The 24159-nt window shown below is 45.4% G+C and overlaps 1 protein-coding gene across 2 annotated transcripts in view; it reads right to left on the bottom strand.

Moving 5' to 3' along the window:
- pcgf1 (polycomb group ring finger 1) overlaps positions 1 to 24159 on the bottom strand; it is a 70602-nt gene that overhangs the window by 26348 nt on the left and 20095 nt on the right. For both annotated transcript variants that reach the window (XM_038793176.1, XM_038793177.1), the window contains exon 2: positions 14314 to 14419. In XM_038793176.1, coding sequence (XP_038649104.1) covers positions 14314 to 14419 — 106 coding nt within the window. The remainder of the gene's footprint in view (positions 1 to 14313; positions 14420 to 24159) is intronic.

A 24159-nucleotide genomic window follows, 5' to 3' on the forward strand; every position in this document is an offset into this window, starting at 1 on the left:
GTTAATTGAATTCAAATTTATTATATTCACTCATGCTTGAAGCGGCAATCATCGTCAGATTAGTACAACACTCCTGTATCTTTCACCCGATGCCTGTGTTTTTACATTTGTGTATTTTTATGTCTGTCCTATTATGTATTTTCTTTTCATGTTCAGAATGATCTATTTGAGCTGCATGCAGAAGAATACTTTTCACAGTATCTCGGCACACATGACAATAAACCAAACCAACCAATTGTCACTCCACATTTCTTACCTAGAAGCATCAGCAAGCTCCACTGCAGTGCTGTGGTGCCCAGGGAACCGGGGGTCAATTCTGTAGTTATCCAGTAGTTACACCAACTATTCAGATAAGTCTCATGGAACTGTCCAAAGTGTCCAACTCTAGCTCAGGAGTAGAAAACTTCCATGGAGGATCCCAAGGAGCAGGGAAATTATCCATTAGAAGTTTGAACATCCCAGTTAATTCCCATGGAAGTCAGTGAGTCCGGATTTCGATGGATTCCTGATGTGCATCTTGTGTTATATGTCTGGTCTCAGCTGATCCGGACAGTGGATATCCTGGACCTTTATAACTCAAGATCATTTGTTCATGAAATACAAATATTGATACTATGCCAAAATGAAAGTTTGCCATTTCCCAGAACTAATTTCCCTTTGACGTGGCTAAGGATTCAACCAGATGATGCTCGGGCTTCCCAGTATACAATGAACAGCTTAAAAATAAAATGAATTGTCCAAAGACCATCAAGAAGACAGTTATAAGACAGCAATGCTATACTGTAAGCAACTGGCCCAGTCAAAATTCCCATATTTTATTACAGAGCATTTATTTGCACCAAAAACAGCTGAACAATTACAGCTGTGCTTTTGCTAAAGTCCTTTCCTATATCATATCTCTACCACTCATATGCTGCGCATCTGTGAAACATATTTCATTGGACTGTTGCAGGGAATACTTTAAAACACAAATCAAGGTTCGGAGAGCTCTGGCTCACTGGGTGCACTGGCTCACTCTAGAATCTCACCCAAGGAACCAATCTTTATGTGTGAGCTCAGACGGTGAGCACGGGCAGGCTATCCCACTTCATGGAACCCCAACCAATCCCTTGATGCACAGACACACAGCAAGAACTTCAATTTCATTCTCCGTCAAACTCCAGTTTCAAATTCCTACGGGTGCACATCTCCAAAAATCTGTCCTGCTCCACCCACGTCGGCGCTACCACCAAGAAAGCACAACACGCCTATACATCCTCAGGAAACTAAGGAAATTCGGCATGTCCACATTAACCCTTACCAACTTTTACAGATGCACCCTAGAAAGCATCCTTTCTAGGGGCTGGTTTAGCTTACTCGGCTAAATCACTGGCTTTTAAAGCAGCAGGCCAGCAGCACGGTTCGATTCCCGTACCAGCCTCCCTGGACAGGCGCTGGATTGTGGCGACTAGGGGCTTTTCACAGTAACTTCATTGAAGCCTACTCGTGACAATAAGCGATTTTCATTTCATTCCTATCTGGCTGCATCACAGCCTGGTATGGCAACTGCTTGTCCCAGGACCGCAAGAAACTTCAGAGAGTCGTGAACACCGCCCAGTCCATCACACAAACCTGCCTCCCATCCATTGACTCCATCTATACCTCCCGCTGCCTGGGGAAAGCGGGCAGCATAATCAAAGACCTCTCCCACCCGGCTTAATCACTCTTCCAACTTCTTCCATCGGGCAGGAGATACAGAAGTCTGAGAACACGCACGAACAGACTCAAAAACAGCTTCTTCCCCACTGTCGCCAGACTCCTAAATGACCCTTCTTATGGGCTGACCTCATTAACACTACATCTGTGTGCTTCATCCGATGCCGGAGCATATTTAGTTACATTGTACACCTTGTGTGGCCCTATTATGTATTTTCTTTTATTCCCTTTTCTTCCCCATGTACTTAATGATCTATTGAGCTGCTCGCAGAAAAATAATTTTCACTGTACCTCAGTACACGTGACAATAAACAAATCCAAACCAATTCTCGCACCAGAGTTCATAGGCTCTAATTTAGGAGAGCAAACAAAGATCTGACTTCAGATCATACCATGAAATGGGAGATTTGGATCAGCCACCTCGATTTTTACTTCAATTTATAGGTTGGGCAGATCCAATATTCCCTTTTACTTTTGATCTATTAGTCTAAATTACCCTAAGGACTTTACACAGAGGCTGGCTAATGGGATCAACTGATAATGGATGGACAGTGGTGAAATAATTTGCATAATGCTGGCAAATCCTGAACTTGCCCATCCCAAATAGCCCTTGAATTGAACATTTCAGAGTCAGTTAAGAGTCAACCACATCGCTGTGGATCTGGAGTCACAAGTAGGTGAGATCAGGTAAGGACAGCAGACTTCTTTCCCCACAGAGCATTCGGTGTATTATAATCCCAGGCCAGACCCCAACAGTGGCTCGGATGCTGGACCAAAACACCAATATTTTGTTCTATTTTAAGACTGTGCGGAAAGAATGATTCGCTCCAGGAGTGATTTGCAAGAAGAAAATAGGACTTTGGCATTTCTAAAATAAAACTTTTACAATATTAAACTTTAACTTCACACCAGGAAAAGAACAGCTTACAATTACCGCTTAACACAATACATACATAGAAACATAGAAGATAGGAACAGGAGGAGGCCTTTTGGCCGTCGAGCCTGCTCCGCCATTCATTACGATCATGGCTAATCATCAATAGCCTAATCCTGCTTTCTCCCCATAGCCTTTGATCCCATTCTCCCAAGTGCTATATCCAGCCGCCTTTTGAATATTTTCAAAGTTTTAATATCAACTACTTCCTGTGGTAATGAATTCCACAGGCTCACCACTCTTTGGGTGAAGAAATGTCTCCTTATCTCTGTCCGAAATGGTTTACCCTGAATCCTCAGGCAGTGACCCCTGGTTCTGGACACACCCATCATTGGTAATATCTTCCCTGCATCTACCCTGTCTAGTCCTATTAGAATTTTATAAGTCTAAACAACAAGATACAGAAGCTCTTAATCCAGTTTACAAATAGCAGGGTATAGAGTAATACACTTTCCCCCCTATCCTACTGGGAAAGAAATATCTTTATCTGTGGTCTAAAAAAAAACCCACAAGGATTGCCAGATCAGACTACACTTCCAAAAGCCTATTCTCCAAAACGCTGCCTCTTTCTGCAGCTTCTCAAAATGTCTCTGCATTCCTTGGCGCCATCCAATAATGACCTCATCTCCCCAATCACTACAGGCACACATTTTGCCCCCAGGTTTTTAAACTCTTATTAAAATGTGTCCCATTATTTATAATCCAATTTTCCTAATATCTTCCAATCACCACACCTCCCCACTTATAAAAAACGAACGAGCAATGTAAACAGATGGCTCCATTTTTCTAAAACCCTTTTAACGTTAAACATTAGCACAGAACATCCAACTTTTCTTACGATAACATTTTACATTAACATGAACATAGTCCATTTTTGTCTTCTCACACATTATAGTCGTGATAATAAATTTATCCACTCTAGAGCAAGAGAAATTTCCAAAAACATGGGCAGCCAAGATTGCATCCACATGGTTACATCAAAAACTTCATCAACAATTCAGCTCCACGTAGTTGCCTGGCCCTGCCAGCAGAATTCTTCACTCGATAGAAGAGTCATTGATCGATGCTGCAGCATTCATCATCAGTTCTTCACATTTATCAACTGTTTTGTATTTTGCTTCCTTTGGGATCTGTGGAGGATAGTCAAAAATAATTGATAACAGCTGGTGCAAGGCAACTGTGACTGTATGCTGAAAGTTTGCTGAATATTTTGGCTTTTGTACCAGCTTCTGCCAGCATTCTACTACTGAAGATGCTCCTTGTGAAACGGTGAGACAGTTCCAGTCCTTCATCTGTCCCTCCTGCCCAGATGTGGGTTTCATCACCTCCTGTGTCACTGTAATGATAGGAATTTGACTGCTCTTCAGGGCTCCACAGTTCTCCAGTTCCTTGCATTTTCTTTCACTGCAACCTGATGTTTTGAGATTAATTTGACTGCTGGCATGCTGCAGCTCCTGTGCAAATTGATGCTGGATCCCAAATCTGCTTTGCCAAGTTAGCTTTCGCTTCTGTATAACCATCACCGATACCTTCTGCTGGAGCTGGATGTATGAGGCTCCAATGCCAGCTGCTCTCTAGCCTTCAGCTCTTCATTAACTCTGTCGAGGAGTTCTGTTTGGCATCTAAATCAGCCATCTCGGTTTGTACCTGTGCTAACTTTAGTGGATTGAGCCTGCATAGATGTTGTTCAATGGGAATAGTATATAATTACTTTTGTATTCCCAATTTATTCCCACATACAGCTCTACGTGACTGTAATCACTCTTTTAGGACATTTTCGTCAAGATAACTCAATAATTTATCCCAATTAAAAAAAAAAAAATTATGAGTACCCAATTCATTTTTCTCTAATTAAAGGGCAATTTAGGGTGGCCAATCCACCTACCCTGCACATCTTGTGTTGTGGGGGCGAAACCCATGCAAACACAGAGAGAATGTGCAAACTTCACACGGACAGTGACCCAGGGCCAGGATTCGAACCTGGGACCTCGGCGAGTGAGGCAGCAGTGCTAACCACTGCATGCCCACGCTGCCCTTATCCCAATTTGTTAATACTTCCTCAGTATTCAATTTAATTTGAGGAATGTCACATTTAGAATCAAAGAACAAAGAAAATTACAGCACAGGAACAGGTCCTTCGGCCCTCCAAGCCTTCACTGCCCATGCTGCCTGTCTCAACGAAAACCCCTTACGGGACCATATCCCTCTAATCCCATCCTATTCATGTATTTGTCAAGATGCCCCCTTCCCATCCTATTCATGTATTTCTCAAGACGCCCCTTAAATGTCACTATCATATCTGCTTCCACCACCTCCTCCGGCAGCGAGTTCCAGGCACCCACCACTCTGTAAAAAAACTGCCTCTTGCATCTCCTTTAAACTTTGCCCTTACACCTTAAATCCATGCGCCCCTCGCATCTTAAATCCATGCCCCCTAGTAATCGACTTCCACCCTGGGAAAAAGGCTTCTGACTATCCACTCTGTCCATGCCCCTCATAATTTGGTCGACTTCTATCAGGTCGCACTTCAACTTCCATTGTTTGAATGAGAACAAACCACGGCCAGGATTCTCCCCTACTCGGCGGGGCGGGGGTCCCGGCGTAGCAAAGTGGCGCCAACCACTCCGGCGTCGGGCCTCCCCAAAGGTGCCGCACCTTTAGGGGCTAGGCCCGCGCCGGAATGGTTAGCGCCACGCCGACTGCCGCCAACGGCCTTTGACGCCCGCCGGCCGGCATCAGGGGTGGCCGAAAAGCCTTTGCCGGTTCGCGCATGCGCCGGTGCGTCAGCGGCCACTGACGTCACCACCGGCGCATGTGCGGTAGGGAGGGGTCTCTTCCACCTCCGCCATGGTGGAGGCCGTGGCGGTGGCTGAAGAAAAAGAGTGAGCCCACGGTTGGCCCGCCGGCCGATCGGTGGGCCCCGATCGAGGGCCAGGCCACCGTGGGGGCACCCCCCCGGGGTCCGATCGCCCCGCGCCCCCCCAGGACCTCGGGGGCCCGCTGGCGCCACAAATCCCGCCGCCACCAGAGGTGGTTGAAACCACGTCGGCGGGATTGGCCTGTCAGCGGCGGGACTTCGGCCCATCGCGGGCTGGAGAATCGCCACGGGGGGGCACGCCAATCGGCACGGCGCAATTCCCGCTCCTGCTGATTCCCGGATGGCTGACAACTCCGGCCACGGCGGGAACCGGATTTACGCCGGCCCCGGGCGATTCTCCGACCCTGCGGGGGGTCGGAGAATTCCGCCCCACGTTTCTCCAACCTCTCCTCACAGCTAATGCCCTCCAAACCAAGCAACATCCTAATAATTTTTTTTTGTATCCTCTCCAAAGCCTCCACATCCTTCTGGTCGTGTGGCGACCAGAACTGAACACTATATTCCAAATGCGGCCAAACTAAGGTTCTATAAAGCTGCAGCATGACTTGCCAATTTTTAAACTCAATGCCCCAGCAGATGAAGGCAAGTATGCCGTATACCTTCTTGACTATCTTCTCCACCTGCGTTGCCACTTGTGACCTGCGTACCTGTACACCCAGATCCCTTTGCCTAGCAATACTCTTTAAGGGTTCTGTCATTTACAGTATATTTCCCATTTGTATTAGACCTTCCAAAATGCATTACCTCACATTTGTCCAGATTAAACTCCATCTGCCATCTCTCTGCTCATGTCTCCAACTAATCTATTTCATGCTGTATCCTGATGGTCCCCATCGCTATCCGCAATTCCACCAACCATAGTATCATCCACAAACTTACTAATCAAACACATTTTCCTCCAAATCACATATTACAAAACAGCAAAGGTCCCATCACTGATCTCTGAGAAACGCCACTACCAACAGCCCTCCATTCAGAAAAGCACCCTTCCACTGCTACCCTCCGAGACAGTTCTGTATCCATCTTGCCAGCTCACCACTGATCCTGTGTGACTTCACCTTTTGTTCCAGTCTGCCATGAGGGATCTTGTCAATGGCCTTACTGAAGTCCATGTAGACAACATCCACTGTCCTACCCTCATCTATCATCTTCGTCACTGCCTCGAAAAGCTCGAACAAGTTAGTGAGACACGACCTCCACTTCACAAAACCATGTTGCCTCTTTCTTATACGTCCACTTAGTTCCAAGTGGGAGTAAATCCTGACTCAAAGAATCCACTCCAATAATTTCCCGACATCACATTGTCACTTTGCGATTCTGCTTCTCTCCCCTTCTCCTACACCCCATCCCTACTGTTGTCCCCCACTCTGTTCTCTACTGCCCCCTCACCGTCTACCCCTAGCTATCCCCCCCCCCCAATGGTGTCCGACCCGCCTCTCTTCACCAGGTGCTCTCTCCCCAGTGGGAAATGCGCCGCAGCCCCCCACTCACTCGTACCTCCTGCCGCTGGCTTTTAAAAAATTTGATTTATTATTGTCACATGTATTGGTATACAGTGAAAAGTACTGTTTCTTGCGTGGGGTCCTTAATTATGCTGGTTACCTTTCCGAGGCAGCGGGAATTGTAGACAGTCAATGGATGGGTTTGCTTGATGGACTGAACTTTTATAGTTTCCTGCGGTCCTGGGCAGAGCAGGAACCATACCAAGCTGTGATACAACCAGAAAGAATGCTTTCTATCTGTAAAACATGGCGAGAGTCATAGCTGACATGCCAAATTTCTTTAGCCTTCTGAGAAAGTAGAGTCATTGGTGGGCTTTCTGAACAAGTGTCGGAATGGGGGTTGGGGACCAGGACAGGTTGTTGGTAATCTGGACAACTAAAATCTCTCGACCCTTTCTACTTCGTTCCCATTGATGTAGATAGGGGCATATTCTCCACTACGCTTCCTGAAATCAATGACAATCTCCTTCGTTTTGTGACATTGAGGGAGAAATTATTGTCGTCGCACCAGTTCACCAGATTCTCCATCTCATTCCTGTACTCTGCCTCGTCATTGTTTGAATTCCGACCTACTGCGGTGGTGTCATCAGCAAATTTGAAAATAGAGTTGGAGGGGAATTTAGTCACACAGTCATAGGTGTATAAGGAGTATAGTAGGGTGGCTGAGGACACAGCGTTGTGGGGCACCAGTGTTGAGGATGATCGTGGAGGAGGTGTTGTTGCCTATCTTTACTGATTGCGGCCTGTGGGTTAGGAAGTTCAGGATCCAGTCGCAGAGGGAGGAGCCGAAGCCAAGGCTATGGAGTTTGGAGATGAGTTTTGTAGGAATAATGGTGTTGAAGGCTGAGCTGTAGTCAATAAATAGGAGTCTGACATAGGTGTCTTTGTTATCTAGGTGTTCCAGCGTTGAGTTCAGGGCCAAGGAGATGGCATCTGCTGTGGACCTGTTGCAGCGGTAGGCGAACTGCAGCGGATCAAGGCAATCCGGGAGGCTGGAGCTGATTCGTGCCATGACTAACCTTTCAAAGGACTTCATAATGATGGATGTCGGAGCCTTTGGACGATAGTCATTAATTCACGCTGCTTGGCTTTTCCTTGGTACAGGGATGATGGTCGTCTTCTTGAATTCAGATTGTTGTAAAGAGAGGTTGAAGATGTCTGCGAATACGCCGGCCAGCTGATCCGCACAAGATCTGAATGCCCGTATGGGCACCCCATCCGGGCCAGTGGCTTTCTGTGGGTTGACCTTCGAGATGGCTGCTCTGACGTCTGCAATAGTGACCTCAGATAAAAGTTCATCGGAGGCTTTCCCGCTAGTGTGGGGGCCCCCACCTGGAGTCGGCCCGAGTTTAGGGAAAGGAGCAGTGATTCCATTTATGATTTAGGAGATTGATAGGGTTGAGAATCAAGAGGTTGCGTTCTTTGGCTAATGAGTAGAGAACATGTGGCAATAGTCTTGATAAGAGATTGATCATCTAGAACTGAGACAAAGAAACTGGGACAAAGAAAAATTCCGTCACTTGGTAGGTGGTGAATCTTTGGAACACATGCTCCAAGTGTATGGATGCTCCATTGTTGAGCGCCTTCAAAGCAAAGATTGATACATTTTTGATCTTTTGGGGATTCATATGGAGGGCCAGTGGGAAAGCGGAATGGAGGTAGGACATCAACCATGATGTTATTGAATGATGGGGCCACATGGTCTATTTCTGCTCCTAGGATAGGTGTTTGAGGGAGTGGACAATGAAGATCATTATTTCTTAGAGCTGGCCATCTACAGTGAAGATTCATTTTTAGGTGCTGTGTTTCTAATGTTCAAGCGAGCATAACTTAACACCTCATCAGCTGACTTGACTGTTTGGAAGACCCCAAAGTAAAAGTTGTCTATTTTGAATGGAGCATTCATCCTGTCGGTTGTGTCCTGCAGTTTCTTATGGTTCAATTGAAGAGTGGCATAATATGGGCATGGAGCCTCACCAGGGAATGATAATCTTCAGTCTGGTAAAGTACCAGAATCTAAAATATGCAACTCAACATTTGAGTAAGTTGAAGCACATCATGTGCCAAGTTTAACAGGTTAGGAGCAACAGGTAACTTTGGCCAATAGTTCCCAAAGTTCTGCACCAGTGGGGGCTTTCCTCACCTCATATCAATGTATGTTGCAGGTGAATGAAAATATGTTTATCCTAACTAGACAACAGTGCCATTATTGTTGGATCACATAAATGCAAGGATGTTAGAGGTGACCTCGATATAAATTTGTTTTTTCCTTCATCTGGAAACTCCTTATGTTTCTATAAAATTCCAATATGGTTTTGAAAGACTGGAGTTAATCAGGACCAGTCAGAATTATAGGCAAAGCTGGGGAAAAAGATCTTTAACCAGAGGGTGGTTGGACTGAGGAAACCTTTGCAACAAATATCACTGACGTACACTCTATAAACTCTTTTACCAGCGAATTAAAGATTGGCCTGCAAGAGAAACATATTGAGGAATACTGGAAAGCCAGATTAGACTGGATAGTGATCAGTGTTTTTACAGCACAAGAGGTGGCTATTTGGTCCATTGGGTTTGAACCAGCTGTAATGTTCGATGTTCTCCGAAAGAGCAGCAAGACTTAGTGCCTTTCCTCTGCCTTTTCCCCGTAACCTTGCACTAACCTTGCTTCAAACAAACAACCGTCTAATGCCCTCTTGACTGCCTCGATTGAACCTGCCTGCACCACATTACAGGCAATGCATTCCAGATGTGAAAAAAAATTTCAAGTCTATGTGTATACGTAACATTGTCCTCCAATATTCTTTAGGTCAGTCACCTAACCACTTTTTTCTCTTGAAGCATCACTGATGCTGAAGCAGGGGCCAAGCTGCTGCCTAAAATCTCCATTAAGAACAATAGGTGGGACAGATAAATCGAGGAAGAACTTCTTCAGACACCCTGAGTTACAGGTTTCTCTCTTCCCTTCTTACACAGCATGCAATACATGGGTACCAGCAACCTTCCAGTGCTTCATCCAAGTGTTCATTCTTCCCAGTGCTTCATCCAAGTGTTCATTCTTCCCAGTGCTTCATCCAAGTGTTCATTCTTCCCAGTGCTTCATCCAAGTGTTCATTCTTCCCAAGAGTCTAGATTGTCATGGCAGACTATGATTTTTACTTTGGCAACAAGGTGTAACAGTTGCTGGTGTTTGCAAACTACTTAACATTGAGCATGTAGCTATGTGTGTGTATCAAGTTTGTTAATGAATTATTAAGCCCCATGCCAAGATGTTCCAGTACAGCTACAACATTGGCATCTATCTGATAACCAGGGCAATTTTTCTCATTTATATCCCATCCATACAAAGCAGGATGAAGCCAAACCAGTTATTACTTCAGCCTCCTCTCAACTATCAGCAAAGTGATAGCATCGTCAATAGCTCTGCAATGCAGCACTTGTGCAGAAATAGCCTGCTCACTAATGCTCAAGTTAGCATTCCGCCAGGTTCCCAATTTCATTACAACCTTGGTCCAAACATGGACAAATGAGCTGAAGTCCAGGGTGTGGTGGGAGTGACTGCTCTTCACTTGACAACATCTGGCAGTGTGGCAGAAAGGAACTCAGGAAAAACGAGTCAACGGGGAAAACTTCTCACTTGTTGGAGTCCTACATAGCACAAAAAAAGATGGTTGTGGTTGTTGGGTCCCAATCATCTCAGTTCCAGGACATCACTGCAGGGGTTCCTCAGGATAGTGCCCTTGGCCCAACTATCTTCAAGCTTCTTCATCAATGACCTCTCCACAGTGGCACAGTGGTTAGAACTACTGCCTCTCAGCCACAGGTTCAATTCCGACCTCGGGTCACTGGCTGTGCAGAGTCTGCACGTTTTCTCCGTGTCTGCGTGGGTTTCCTCTGGGTGATCGGGTTTGCTCACACAGTCCAAAGAAGTGCAGGTTAGGTGGATTGGCAGTGATAAATTGCCCCTCCCAGTGTCCAAAAAAAGTTAGGTGGTGTTACTGGGGTAGATTGGAGGCATGGGCTTAAGTAGGGAGCTCTCTCCAAGGTCCAGTGCAGACTCGATAGGCCGAATGGTCTTCTTCTGCACTATAAATTCTATGATTCTATGACACATTAGAGGGTCAGAAGTAGGGATTTTTGCTGAATGGTCAGTACCATTCACAACACTTCTGATGCTGAAGCAGTCCATGTCCATACGCAGCAAGGTCGAGACAACATTCAGGCTTGGGCTGATATGTGAAAAGTGATGTTTGTGCCACACAAGGATCAGGCAAAGACCATTTCCAACAAGAGGGAATCTAACCATTTCCCATTGACATTAAACAGCATGACTATTGATCAGAAACTAAACTGGACCAGCCATTCAAAGAAGTCAGAGATTAGAAATTCTGAACGCAATAACTCACCTCCTGACTCACCAAAACGTATCCATCATCTACAAGGCAGGAGTGTGATGGAATACTCTCCACTTGCCTGGATGAATGCAGCTCCAATAAGTCAGGACAATGCAGACTACTTGATTGGCACCCCATCCACCAACCTAAACACTCACTCTCACCCACGTGCTTCCAACCAACCTAAACATGGACTCCCTCCCACCTACAAAGTAATGGCAGCAGTGTGTACTATAAATGAAAACACTACAGCAAACCACCACGGGTCATATTACAAATTTGATACGTTTACCACCCAAAAGGACTGCCGACCCATGGGAACACCACCATTTTTACAAGCTTCCCTCCAAGCCACACATCACCCTGACTTGGAAAAATACTGCTGTTCTGGGTCAAAATCTTGGAATTCCAACCCCCACCCGTGAATGTACCTGCACCACATGGACTGCAGTGGTTCATGAACTTGTCTCAAGACCACCTTCTCAAGGGCAATTAGGATTCGGCAACAAATATTGACCTTATCAGCAGTGCTGATATTCACCACCCCCCCCCCCCCCCCCCCCCCCCGCCCTCATGTTCCAGCATTCCTAACCCTGCTCCCCTCACACACACTACTTTTTAAGCATTATTCAGATTTTCTCCAAAAATAACTTTTTAACAGTCTATAACCCTGATTAAATTTCACAACCACTCAAAATTTGCTCCAGTCATCTCTTTTCTGTAGATATAGAGATTTAAGTGGTCCAATAAAAGCCACAATTACATTAAGATTTACAATGTATTCAGTTACTGCTAAGAAGTAACAATATCAGCTGTATTTATTACGAGAGGTCAAGTTCACATATGGAGAACATATTAATTGATTCACAACTTGCGTGAAAATTTTGGGCTCAACAAGGTGAGAACATTAGTAGTGGATGATGTGGAGATGCCGGCGTTGGACTGGGGTGGGCACAGTAAGAAGTCTTACAACACCAGTTAAAGTCCAAAATGTTCGTTTCAAACACTAGCTTTCGGAGCACGGCTCCTTCCTCAGATGAATGAATGAATTAGTAGTGGAGACAGACACAGCACTGGAAGTAAGCAGTGTCAGGACCAAGCACTTTTGGGTCAGAGAATCTCAAGCGGGTGCCGTCGAACATAAGTCACCTTTGCCACCCAGTATTCCAAAGACAACCATGAGTTCTAAAGTGCTACAAACAGAAGATACTGTAAATTTGTCTCAGTCATGACTTAATGTGTGGCACTCACTAGAGTCAGAAGGTTATGGGTTTACGCCCCACACTAGACACTGAACACGATTTGATGCCCCCAGAGCAATCCTGAGGGAATGGTGTAATGTTGGGAGGTATAAAATTTTGGGAAGACATTAAATGAAGGCTCCCCATCTACCCTCTCAGGGCTACAGAAAAGTTCCACTCTGCTATTTGAAGAGCACAAGATTCCCCTGGTCTCCCAAACAACATCACCAAAACAAACTGATCATTATCACATATCTTGTTTGTAGGAGCTTGCAGTGTGTAAATTGTTTGCTGGTGTTTCTGACATTTTATGACAATGCAGTCCATTAGTTGAAAGCGCTTTGACTGGAGGTTGCCACAGAAATGCAACTTCATTCTTTTACTGATTAATTTTAGTAGAAATAAGACGTTGAATAAGGAACCAATAAAATTAATAAAAAATTATAAATACCATAATCAGTGTTATAATAATTTGAAAGGGCAGATATCACAAATTAAACATAGACTGGATTTAGACCTCACAACAGCCATCTTTCCTCATCTGAAATTTCCCAAGCTGCACCAGATTCACATGGTTCAAAGCAAAAATTTATCACAACAAATCCCATGCTAATTGAAGCCACAAGGTCAAAAATCCACCAGTGAGCCATATCTGGGGCTGGTTTAGCACAGTGGGCTAAACAGCTGACTTGTAATGCAGAACCAGGCCAGCAGCGCGGGTTCAATTCCCGTAACCGGCCTCCCCGAACAGATGCTGGAATGTGGCGACTAGGGGCTTTTCACAGTAATTTCATTGAAGCCTACTCGTGACAATAAGCAAATAGTATTATTAAAATCTGCTATCCAATAGCACATTTGCCATAACCAACTGCAACAAAGACAATCCACGACCTTCTCATGGGCAACTCCAGGTGCACAAGAAACAATGGGCATTGCCAGCAATGCCCAACTTCTTTCACATGATCTCAGCATTAATGGCAACACAAGCATTTATTGTCCATCCCAAAGAATGTTTTGGTGAGCCGCCTTCATAAAGGAGTGTTTTGCCAAGACATTTCAGAGTGGACAACCTCGAGGAAAGGTGGCAGATTTCCTTCCCTAAATGAACCAGATGTGCTTTTATGACAAATCGGGTTGTCCCATGGTCACCATTACAGAGATTTGCATTTGATTCGGATTTATCTAAATTAACTGAAATTTTATTCCCCAGTTGCTAAGGAGAGAGTTGAACTTGGTGACTCTGATCTTTAGTCCAGGCTCTCAAATTATTATTCCAGCAAAGTAACCACTTGCTACTGTACCCACGTCCCAAGAATGCTCTGGCAAAGAGTACTTACTGACTGGAGAAGACAATGCAATGAGTCGAGAGCGAGAACGCGACCCCCCCTCTTCCCCCCCCCCCCCCACCACACAGCGGTACGAGAGAAAAATCAAGATAACATATGCAGAGGTGGGAACAGTGCCCAAGGCTTCGCCACTGACCAGGTTGTGTCTCCAGCAAGTATCCCCCATTTGAAAATTAGTGAGCAGAAAGCTTCTTTGCATCTCCTCCCTGCGTTCTCCTGAGATTATCTAGACCAGATTTCATGGCAGTTCTGAACACACCCTTTAATGTTAAGTTTCTACCGAGGTAGTATCTCATTAGATAAATATACTCGCTTCAAAAACTCACATGTATGTAAACACTCCGTGATAGTGGTCGCATCTATGAAGTAGCCAGCACACAGATAACAGACGATGTGTTCATTCAGGTCTTTAATCTTCACTTTTACTTCTTCCTGCCAATGATAAAGCACAGCCTCGCTAGTCACGCAATTGATCATAATCGGAGGCCAGCGTCAACACCCTCTCATGACACCAATACAAAAGAAAAAGCACGCACATGCAATTATGTCCCAGATCTACATGGCAGGAAGGCTGGTAACTCAAGGACCAGAATGGCAAAAGTGGAGAAATAGGACCTTTTTTATTTTTAAAAGCAGCAAATTGTTGTGATCCGGAAACACTGCCTGTACGGGTAGTAAAAGCAGATTCAAAGGTATGTTTCAAAAGGGAATTAAGTAAATATGCAAAGGACAACTTTTCAGAATTATTAATAAATCATTGGATTGCTCTTTCAAAGAGCTAGCATGGAGACAATGGGACAAATGGACTAAAGGAAAAAGAGAGTTATAATGCTTTACTGCTACCTCTATGGAGGCCAACCAAACCAGAACAGAGACTTAGTAAATGATGTAATGCTCAACTTTTACCCATTATCGGAGCCTGCCCTCAGTCTAGACCGACTATATTTTCACTTTTGTTTGATTTTCAGCCTCAGATTACTTCCTCAGAAATCTACAGACCAGTGGGGAGTGAAATGGAGCTCCCATTCCAGTCTAGATCACTCTACCCAGTCAGACCACCCAGACTAATCTAATTGAACTGATTCCTTACAGACCAAAGGTTAAAGCAGGATCTTACAGAGGGAAACAGGGATGGATTGGTTGAATGGTCGCCTTACATGTCATATGATTCTGTGATACCAGAGACAAGAAGGAGACTGCTACAATTTGCCACAGTACCAGAGTTGGGGAGGGGCAAGCTAACCAGGGGTCATGTCTGTCAATCACTATCCCGCCGTGGAGGGTGCAATCCAGTGCAACTGGATGCGGTGGATCAGCTCGTCAACATTCCCTATCCAGACTCAAAAAGGAATAAACCCTGTAGACTTAAAGGACACCATGGAGCTACACTCCAGCCTGAGGCACAGTCGCTAGGATAGAGGATCAGCACAAATATAGTCAGCTACAGTCACACCTCCTCAGATACCGAAGCAGTGCATGCACAATGCAGCAAGATCTGGACAACATTCAGGATTTGGCTAGCAAGCAAAGTTTGCACTGTACAAGTGCCAGACAATGACCATCTTCAACAAGAGAGAATCCAACCATTGCTCCTTGACATTCAACAGGTAAACGTGAAACCCCCACCATCAACATCTTGGGGATTACCATTAACCAGAAATGCAATTGGGCAGCCATATAAATACTATGGCTGCAAGAGAGGCGTATCCTGCAGCAAATAACTCACCACCTGATTCCCCAAAGCCTGTCCTCCATCTACACGGCATCATCAAGGAAGAAATAGCGAGGCATCTGGATGGAAATTGTCCCATTGGGCAGACACAGCATGGGTTCATATAGGGAAGGTCGTGCCCAACTAATTTAGTGGAATATTTTGAGGACATGCGGTAGATAAACGGGGAGCCAATGGATGTGGTATATCTGGATTTCCAGAAAGCCTTTGACAAGGTTGCTGCATAAGATAAAGATGCGTGGCATTAAGGGTAAAGTAGTAGCATGGATAGAGGATTGGTTAATTAATAGAAAGCAAAGAGTGGGGATTAATGGGTGTTTCTCTGGTTGGCAATCAGTAGCTAGTGGTGTCCCTCAGGGATCAGTGTTGGGCCCACAATTGTTCACAATTTCCACAGATGATTTGAGTTGGGGACCAATTGAAATGTGTCCAAGTTTGCAGACGACACGAAGATGAGTGGTAAAGCAAAAAGTGCAGAGAATACCGGAAGTCTGCAGAGAGATTTGGATAGGTTAAGTCAGGGGTGGGCAAACTTTTCCGTGCAAGGGCCACATTCAGAAATTCACAATTCACAAAGGGCCGCATAAGTAAAATAATTACTTCACCCGGTTATGATTCTGGGCGCCTCATATAGAACATAGAACAGTACAGCACAGAACAGGCCCTTCGGCCCTCGACGTTGTGCCGAGCAATGATCACCCTACTCAAGTCAACGTATCCACCCTATACCAGTAAGTAACCCAACAGCCCCCCCCCATTAACCTTAAAAAAAAAATTTTAAATAAAAAAAAAATTTTAAAAAAAAAATTTTTTTTTTTTAAATGACTTGGTGGGCCGCAGAAATACCTTTGGCGGGCCGCATGCGGCCCGCGGGCCGTAGTTTGCCCACCCCTGGGTTAAGTGAATGGGCTAGGGTCTGGCAAAAGGAATACAATGTTGACAAATGTGAGGTTATCCATTTTGGTAGGAATAACAGCAAAAGGGATTATTATTTAAATGATAAAATATTAAAACATGCTGCTGTGCAGAGAGACCTGGGTGCACTAGTGCATGAGTTGCAAAAAGTTGGTTTACAGGTGATTAAGGAGGCAAATGGAATTTTGTCCTTCATTGCTAGAGGGATGGAGTTTAAGACTAGGGGAGGTTATGCTGCAATTGTATAAGGCGTTAGTGAGGCCACACCTGGAGTATTGTGTTCAGTTTTGGTCTCCTTACCTGAGAAAGGATGTACTGACACTGGAGGGTGTGCAGAGGAGATTCACTCGGTTAATCCCAGAGCTGATGGAGTTGGATTATGAGGAGAGGTTGAGTACACTGGGACTGTACTCGTTGGAATTTAGAAGGATGAGGGGGGAAATCTTATAGAAACATATAGAATTATGAAGGGAATAGATAGGATAGATGCGGGCAGGTTGTTTCCACTGGCGGGTGAAAGCAGAACTAGGGGGCATAGCCTCAAAAAAAGGGAAGTAGATTTAGGACTGAGTTTAGGAGGAACGTCTTCACCCAATGAGTTGTGAATCTATGGAATTCCTTGCCCAGTGAGGCAGTTGAGGCTCCTTCATTAAATGTTTTTAAGACAGAGATAGATAGTTTTTGAGGAATAAAGGGATTAAGGGTTATGGTGTTCGGGCCGGAAAGTGGAGCCGAATCCACAAAAGATCAGCCATGATCGCATCGAATGGTGGAGCAGGCTCGAGGGGCCAGATGGCCTACTCCTGCTCCTAGTTCTTATTAAGTCAGGAGGTGATGGAATACTCTCCAATTGCCAGGAAATGAGCAGCTCCAACAACACAAGAAGCTGGACGCAATTCAGCCCGCTAGATTGCACACACCCCAGATCTTAAATATTCACTCCCTTCACCACTGAGGGAAAGTAGTAGTGTACATCATCTCCAAGATGCACTGCAGTAACTTGCCAAACCTCCTTCAATAGCACCTGCCAAAGGGTAGACAAGGGCAGCAGATTAATGGGAAGACCACCACCTGCAAGATCCCCTCCAAATAACACATCATCCTGACTTGGAACTATAAATCACTGTTTTTCACCGTCCTTTATGTGACTCACCATTCTGAAACTCTCTAGCTAATGGTGGTGTGAGAATAACTTAATCACCCAGACTGTGATGTCCTCTATAATCAAACGTCAATAAGCATCCACGATCCCAATTGAACACTAACTCTCGAGGAGGAACCTTGCATCCATAGAACCCTGACAAGGAAGATCCGGAGGAGGGCAGAAAACATCAAAAGGCCCACAGGGAGGATAACAATTTAAAATTCAGAGTCTACACTGCCTGTAAATCAAAAAAAAAAAATCCCTGTGGATTCCTCCTCTTTCTAATGCAGGGTATTTAGAAAGACTGAATCGCTGGAAATGACCATGCATATGTACAATCATAGGGAAGCTCACTCAATAGACTTGGTTTCTTTACCTTTCTGGCTGCTGACCTTCCAGGGAAGATCCTCAAGAAAAGATCAAAAGAAGTCTTTCGTGGCAGCAACACAAAAAATAACTACTATTTTTTTTTAAGATGGGAGCATCACTGGAGGGTCATCCATTCCCACAGCCATCTGAGAATCCGATAGGCCACTTTGGAATAAAGTTAATATTCAATCACATACAGGCTAGACTAGGCAAGGTTTGCTTCCCTAAAAGGACAGTGGGAGGGTCTTTCCACAGAGCGTATCATTGCGATCCAGTTAACAGTGACTGGGATGGAAGTCACGAGACTCAAGTACATAAGCTAAGAGAGACATTACCAGAGCAATATTGAGGGTGCAAGCTGTCTGGAATAAAACAAACCTTATGCACAAATTTAAAAAAATTGGGAAGTATGCCTTCCACATATATAATGCAATCTCTATTTTAAATGAGCTATTTCCAACGTGCACATTTATAATAATGCTTCTTGCAACATGGGAGCTTGCAGCTTTAAAAATTAAATTCCAATTGCATAGACACGTTACAGCACTGTGTTTTTAGGTAAAATACATTAAATCCTGTGGCAAATTTTCAAAGGCCTCATTCATTCACAGTGACACGAAAATAGGTGATGGGGTAAATAGTGAGGAAGACTACAGGACGATATAGACAGATGGGCAGAATAGTGCCAAATGGAATTTAACCGTGCAAAATGCGAAGTGATGCATTTTGGGGAACTAACAAGACAAGGGAATACACAATGGACAATGGGACACTAGGAAGTAGAGGACCAGAGGGACGTTGGGGTGCACGTACAAAGATTCTTGAAGGCAGCATGTCCCTCTTAATCACCCCCCCCCCCCCCCCCCCCCCCCCCCCCACCCCTCCATGGGCTATACTTACCTCTGCATCCCTGGAGGTATCCCAGACTGCCTCACGCCTGGACAAACTTGGTGTGCGGCACAGTAATTAGCACTGTTGCTTCACAGCAGCAGAGTCCCAGGTTCGCTTCCTGGCTTGGGTCACTGTCTGTGCAGAGTCTGCATGCACTCAGTGTCGGCGTGGGTTTCCTCCAGGTGCTCAGGTTTCCTCCCGAAAGATATGCCGTTAGGTAATTTGGACATTCTGAATTCTCCACCGGTGTACCCGAACAGGCGCCGGAATGTGGTGACTAGGGGCTTTTCACAGTAACTTCACTGCAGTGTTAATGTCAGCCTACTTGTGACAAGATTATTAAATTATGCCGGCATGTCGTCACGCCGGCACTGGTTCAAGATTACAAGAGGGGGTGAAGGTTTGGAGTGAGAATGAGAGTGAGGGCTCCTTACTCCACCCGGGGTTGGGGGACGGGCAAATAAGATAATTCCAAAATCCGATCACGCCGGAGAGAATCACTTTTTTTTTTTTAAGATTCGCTCCGGATTTCGGATTTCAAACCCACACAAAAGTTTCTCATGGATGGAGAGAGGGCTCAAAATCGCCCCAATGTGATTTCACTGGAAAGGGTGCAGATGAGATTCACCAGGATGTTGCCAGAGTTGGAGGGCTTTCTGTAGCGACTAGGGGCTTTTCACAGTAACTTCATTGAAGCCTACTCGTGACAATAAGCGATTTTCATTTCAGCTGTGAAGGGAGGCTGGTTGGGCTGGGGTTGTTTTCCTTGGGAGCAGAGAAGACTGAGGGGGGACCTGATCAAAGTGTACAAAATTATAAAGGAACATAGATGGGGTGGTGGGAATCTGGAACTCACTGTCCGAAAATGGTGATCGAGGCGGAGACTCTCACATTTAAGAAACATTAGATGAGCACTGGAAACACCACAGCATACAAAGCTACGGTACAGGAAAATGGGATTAAAACAGAAAAGTGCTTGATGGCTGGCATAAACACAATGAGCCTGTGGTAAGGAGTCTGATCCAGGTGACTACATTCAAATGCTGCGCTGTCCTTGCAGTTCTGTTCACGGAGGCGGTGTGACCTCCTTGCAGAATGTGGATCCTGTTGAATGTAGGCCACTGTTTGAGGAATGTCAAATCCTGGAGGCTCTACTGTCAGATCAGTCATTAGCAATATTAGCGTCAGCCTCTGCAGGGTAGCATAGTGGTTAGCACAATTGCTTCAAGGTCCAAGGTTCAATTCCCAGCTTGGGTCACGGTCTGTGCGGAATCCGCATGTTCTTAGCTCAAGTCAGGGAGAACTTGCGTGGGTTTCCTCCAGGTGTTCCGGTTTCCTCCCACAGTCCAAAAATGTGCAGGTTTAAATTTATTGACAAACTTGCCATGTGACACTGTATCAAATGCTTTCTGAAAATCCAAATATACAACATCCATGGCACTATCCTCTTCCACCGCCTGTGCCACCTCAAAGAACTCTATTAAATTTTTCAGACATTTTAAAAAAAATAATCTAGAGTACCCAATTCATTTTCCAATTTAGGGTGTCCAATCCACCTACCCTGCACTTCTTTTTGGGTTGTGGGGCTTAAACCCATGCAAACACTGGGAGAACTGACACTGACAAGTTGGCCAAATGGGCAGACACCTGGCAGATGAACTTCAATGCAGTGAAATGTGAGGTAATGCATCTTGGTAGAAGAAACATGGTGAGACAATATAGTCTAAATGGTACAACTCGGAGGGGAATAGAGACTTATACCCCTAAGTGGGGTAGCTCCTTCAGGAAAGTGGTGCAAAAGGTGTAGATGAAGAGGTTTCCCCAAGATTGTTATGTCTACTGGCCACCATTCCCGGTAAACAGTCAAAGGCCTGGCTAAGGAATTGGAGGGGATCTATGGCGCAGCAACAATTGTGAAAATGGCGGATGAGGAAGGGTCGACGCCAGTGGGAAAGGCCCTGATGGAGCACTTGATGGCCTTCATCAGAGACAAATTTTGACAGCAGAGGAAGGAGATGCGTGGGGACTGGTTGAAGGCCATTGAGGCAGCAATAGCACTTCTGCGAGGATCAATGCACAGACTGGAGAAGCACAAAGGACGAAGATACGAGAGGCGGAGACGGTGGTGTCGGAGCAGAACGACCAGGTAGTGTCCGTGGGGGTCCTGGGGTACTTGTGCAAGCCGTTGAGGGTGAAAGTGGAAGAGCAGGGAAACACGTCCAGGAGTAGAACCTTATGGATTGTGGGGCTGCCAAAAATGTGTCAAGGGTGTTGACCGGGATGGTGGAATGCTGGACAAAGCCCCAGAGGTGGACAGAACCCATAGGTCTTTAAGTGGGAGAGCGGGGGAGCCGCCGTTGGTGGAGAAGGAGCAGATCTTGCGATGGGCCAGGGAAAAGCGAGACTGCGAATGGGAGAGGAACCATGTCAGAATATATCACGATATTGGTGAAGAGCTGGCGAAAAGGATTTAACAAGGCCATGGCGATGTTGTACCTAAGGAAGATGCGGCTCGGTGTGCTGTACCCGGTAAAACTGTGGGACACATTCGAAGGCTGGGAGCACTTTTTCAAAACGCCAGAAGAGGCGAATGACTTTATGAGGGACCAAAAACTGGGGAGAACGGAGAGTTGGTGGGGAATGGAGGAGCTGCATCTGTACAGGTTAGAGGATATGGTTTATGGTTTTTGTATGTTGCTAGAAGGTGGCGGTGGGGGATTCCCTTTTGTTTGTTGATGCTGTTGTATTTTGGGGAGTTATAACGTTGTACGGGTTTTAGGTGCTAATTGAATGCATAGCTAAAGAGTGAAATTATTTTAAATGTCTTGACTGTGAAAATAGTCATTAATTTAGATAATGAATCAACTATTAAACTAGTGTCTTGTCTGTGGAAATTTATAGTGAATGTTTCATATAATGAGCAGACTATTGTATTTCTAGTTACAGCAAGGTCTATGACCAGCAGTGGTATGAGAGAAACCTATTCTCATTAGGCTGCGCACGTAGACACTGAATTAACATAGTGGTGTCCAAAGTAATGGCCAATATTTCATCCTCTTAAGTAACAGACATCTATTTAGGACAGCACGATAGCATAGTGGTTGGCACTATGGCTTCACAACGCAGGGGTCCCAGGTTTGATTCCTGTTGGGTCTTGTGCGGAGTCTGCAGGTTCTCCCCGTGTCTGCGTGAGTTTCCTCCGGTTTCCTCCCACAGTCCAAAGATATAGAACATAGAACGATACAGCGCAGTACAGGCCCTTCGGCCCTCGATGTTGCACCGACATGGAAAAAAAAACTAAAGGCCATCTAACCTACACTATGCCCTTATCATCCATATGCTTATCCAATAAACTTTTAAATGCCCTCAATGTTGGCGAGTTCACTACTGTTGCAGGTAGGGCATTCCACGGCCTCACCACTCTTTGCGTAAAAAACCCACCTCTGACCTCTGTCCTATATCTATTACCCCTCAATTTAAGGCTATGTCCCCTCGTGCTAGCCACCTCCATCCGCGGGAGAAGGCTCTCACTGTCCACCCTATCTAACCCTCTGATCATTTTGTATGCCTCTATTAAGTCACCTCTTAACCTTCTTCTCTCTAACGAAAACAACCTCAAGTCCATCAGCCTTTCCTCATAAGATTTTCCCTCCATACCAGGCAACATCCTGGTAAATCTCCTCTGCACCCGTTCCAAAGCTTCCACGTCCTTCCTATAATGAGGCGACCAGAACTGTACGCAATACTCCAACTGCGGCCGTACTAGAGTTTTGTACAACTGCAACATGACCTCATGGCTCCGGAACTCAATCCCTCTACCAATAAAGGCCAACACACCATAGGCCTTCTTCACAACCCTATCAACCTGGGTGGCAACTTTCAGGGATCTATGTACATGGACACTGAGATCCCTCTGCTCATCCACACTACCAAGAATTTTACCATTAGCCAAATATTCCGCATTCCTGTTATTCTTTCCAAAGTGAATCACCTCACACTTCTCCACATTAAACTCCATTTGCCACCTCTCAGCCCAGCTCTGCAGCTTATCTATGTCCCTCTGTAACCTGCAACATCCTTCCGCACTGTCTACAACTCTACAACTCCACCGACTTTAGTGTCGTCTGCAAATTTACTCACCCATCCTTCTGCGCCCTCCTCTAGGTCATTTATAAAAATGACAAACAGCAACGGCCCCAGAACAGATCCTTGTGGTACGCCACTCGTAACTGAACTCCATTCTGAACATTTCCCATCAACTACCACTCTCTGTCTTCTTTCAACTAGCCAATTTCTGATCCACATCTCTAAATCACCCTCAATCCCCAGCCTCCGTATTTTCTGCAATAGGTTAGGTGGATTGCCATGCTAAATTGCCCTTAGCATCCAAAAAGGTTAGGAGGGGTTATTGGGAATAGGGTGGAAGTGAGAGCTGAAGTGGGTTGGTGCAGACAAGAAGGGCTGAATGGCCTCCTTCTGCACTGTGTTCTATTTCAGGCATTGTCAAACTCGGGGGACGTGACCTGCGGGTGGGTCGCAGAGCCGTCCGTCGTGGCACTCCCGATCGCGCAAATCTGGGCGCAACAGCTGCAGCAGCCGTCTGTTAATAACGCCGGCTGCAAGCGGCCTTCAAAATGCCCGTGAACATGTAAGTAAAAATGCAGCCGCACTGCACATGCGCGATGATCTGACACATATGTGCAATGCAGCCGCATTTATTTTCAAACGGCCGCAGCATTTTGTTTTACAAGTTCGACGAGGTTTTATTCATTTATTTTATTCATTTTATTTATATTAATGGGGGGGGGGGGGGGGGGGGGGGTTTATTTGATAAAATTTTACAGGAAAAAAGTGCAGACCTTTGGACAGGAGACTCCATACTTTCCAACACCGGAAGGCTTCACCTTCATCCAACAGGTTCCATTGGAGAAGCGTGTACAAGGGCCAAGGGACCCAAAACCATTTCCTCCATTTTTGTCAGCAGCAAACAAGGTAAGGGAAAATGGTGGGTTGCGCAGGTAGGTAAAAGATGGGTCCCTGGAAAAAAAAGTTTGAAGAACACTGTTCAATTTGAAGAAATCAGGACGTCTCAGCTGCGAATTAGAGACCAATGAGAGTAAA

Source organism: Scyliorhinus canicula, chromosome 3 (genome assembly GCF_902713615.1).
Source record: "Scyliorhinus canicula chromosome 3, sScyCan1.1, whole genome shotgun sequence".
NCBI lineage: Eukaryota > Metazoa > Chordata > Chondrichthyes > Carcharhiniformes > Scyliorhinidae > Scyliorhinus > Scyliorhinus canicula.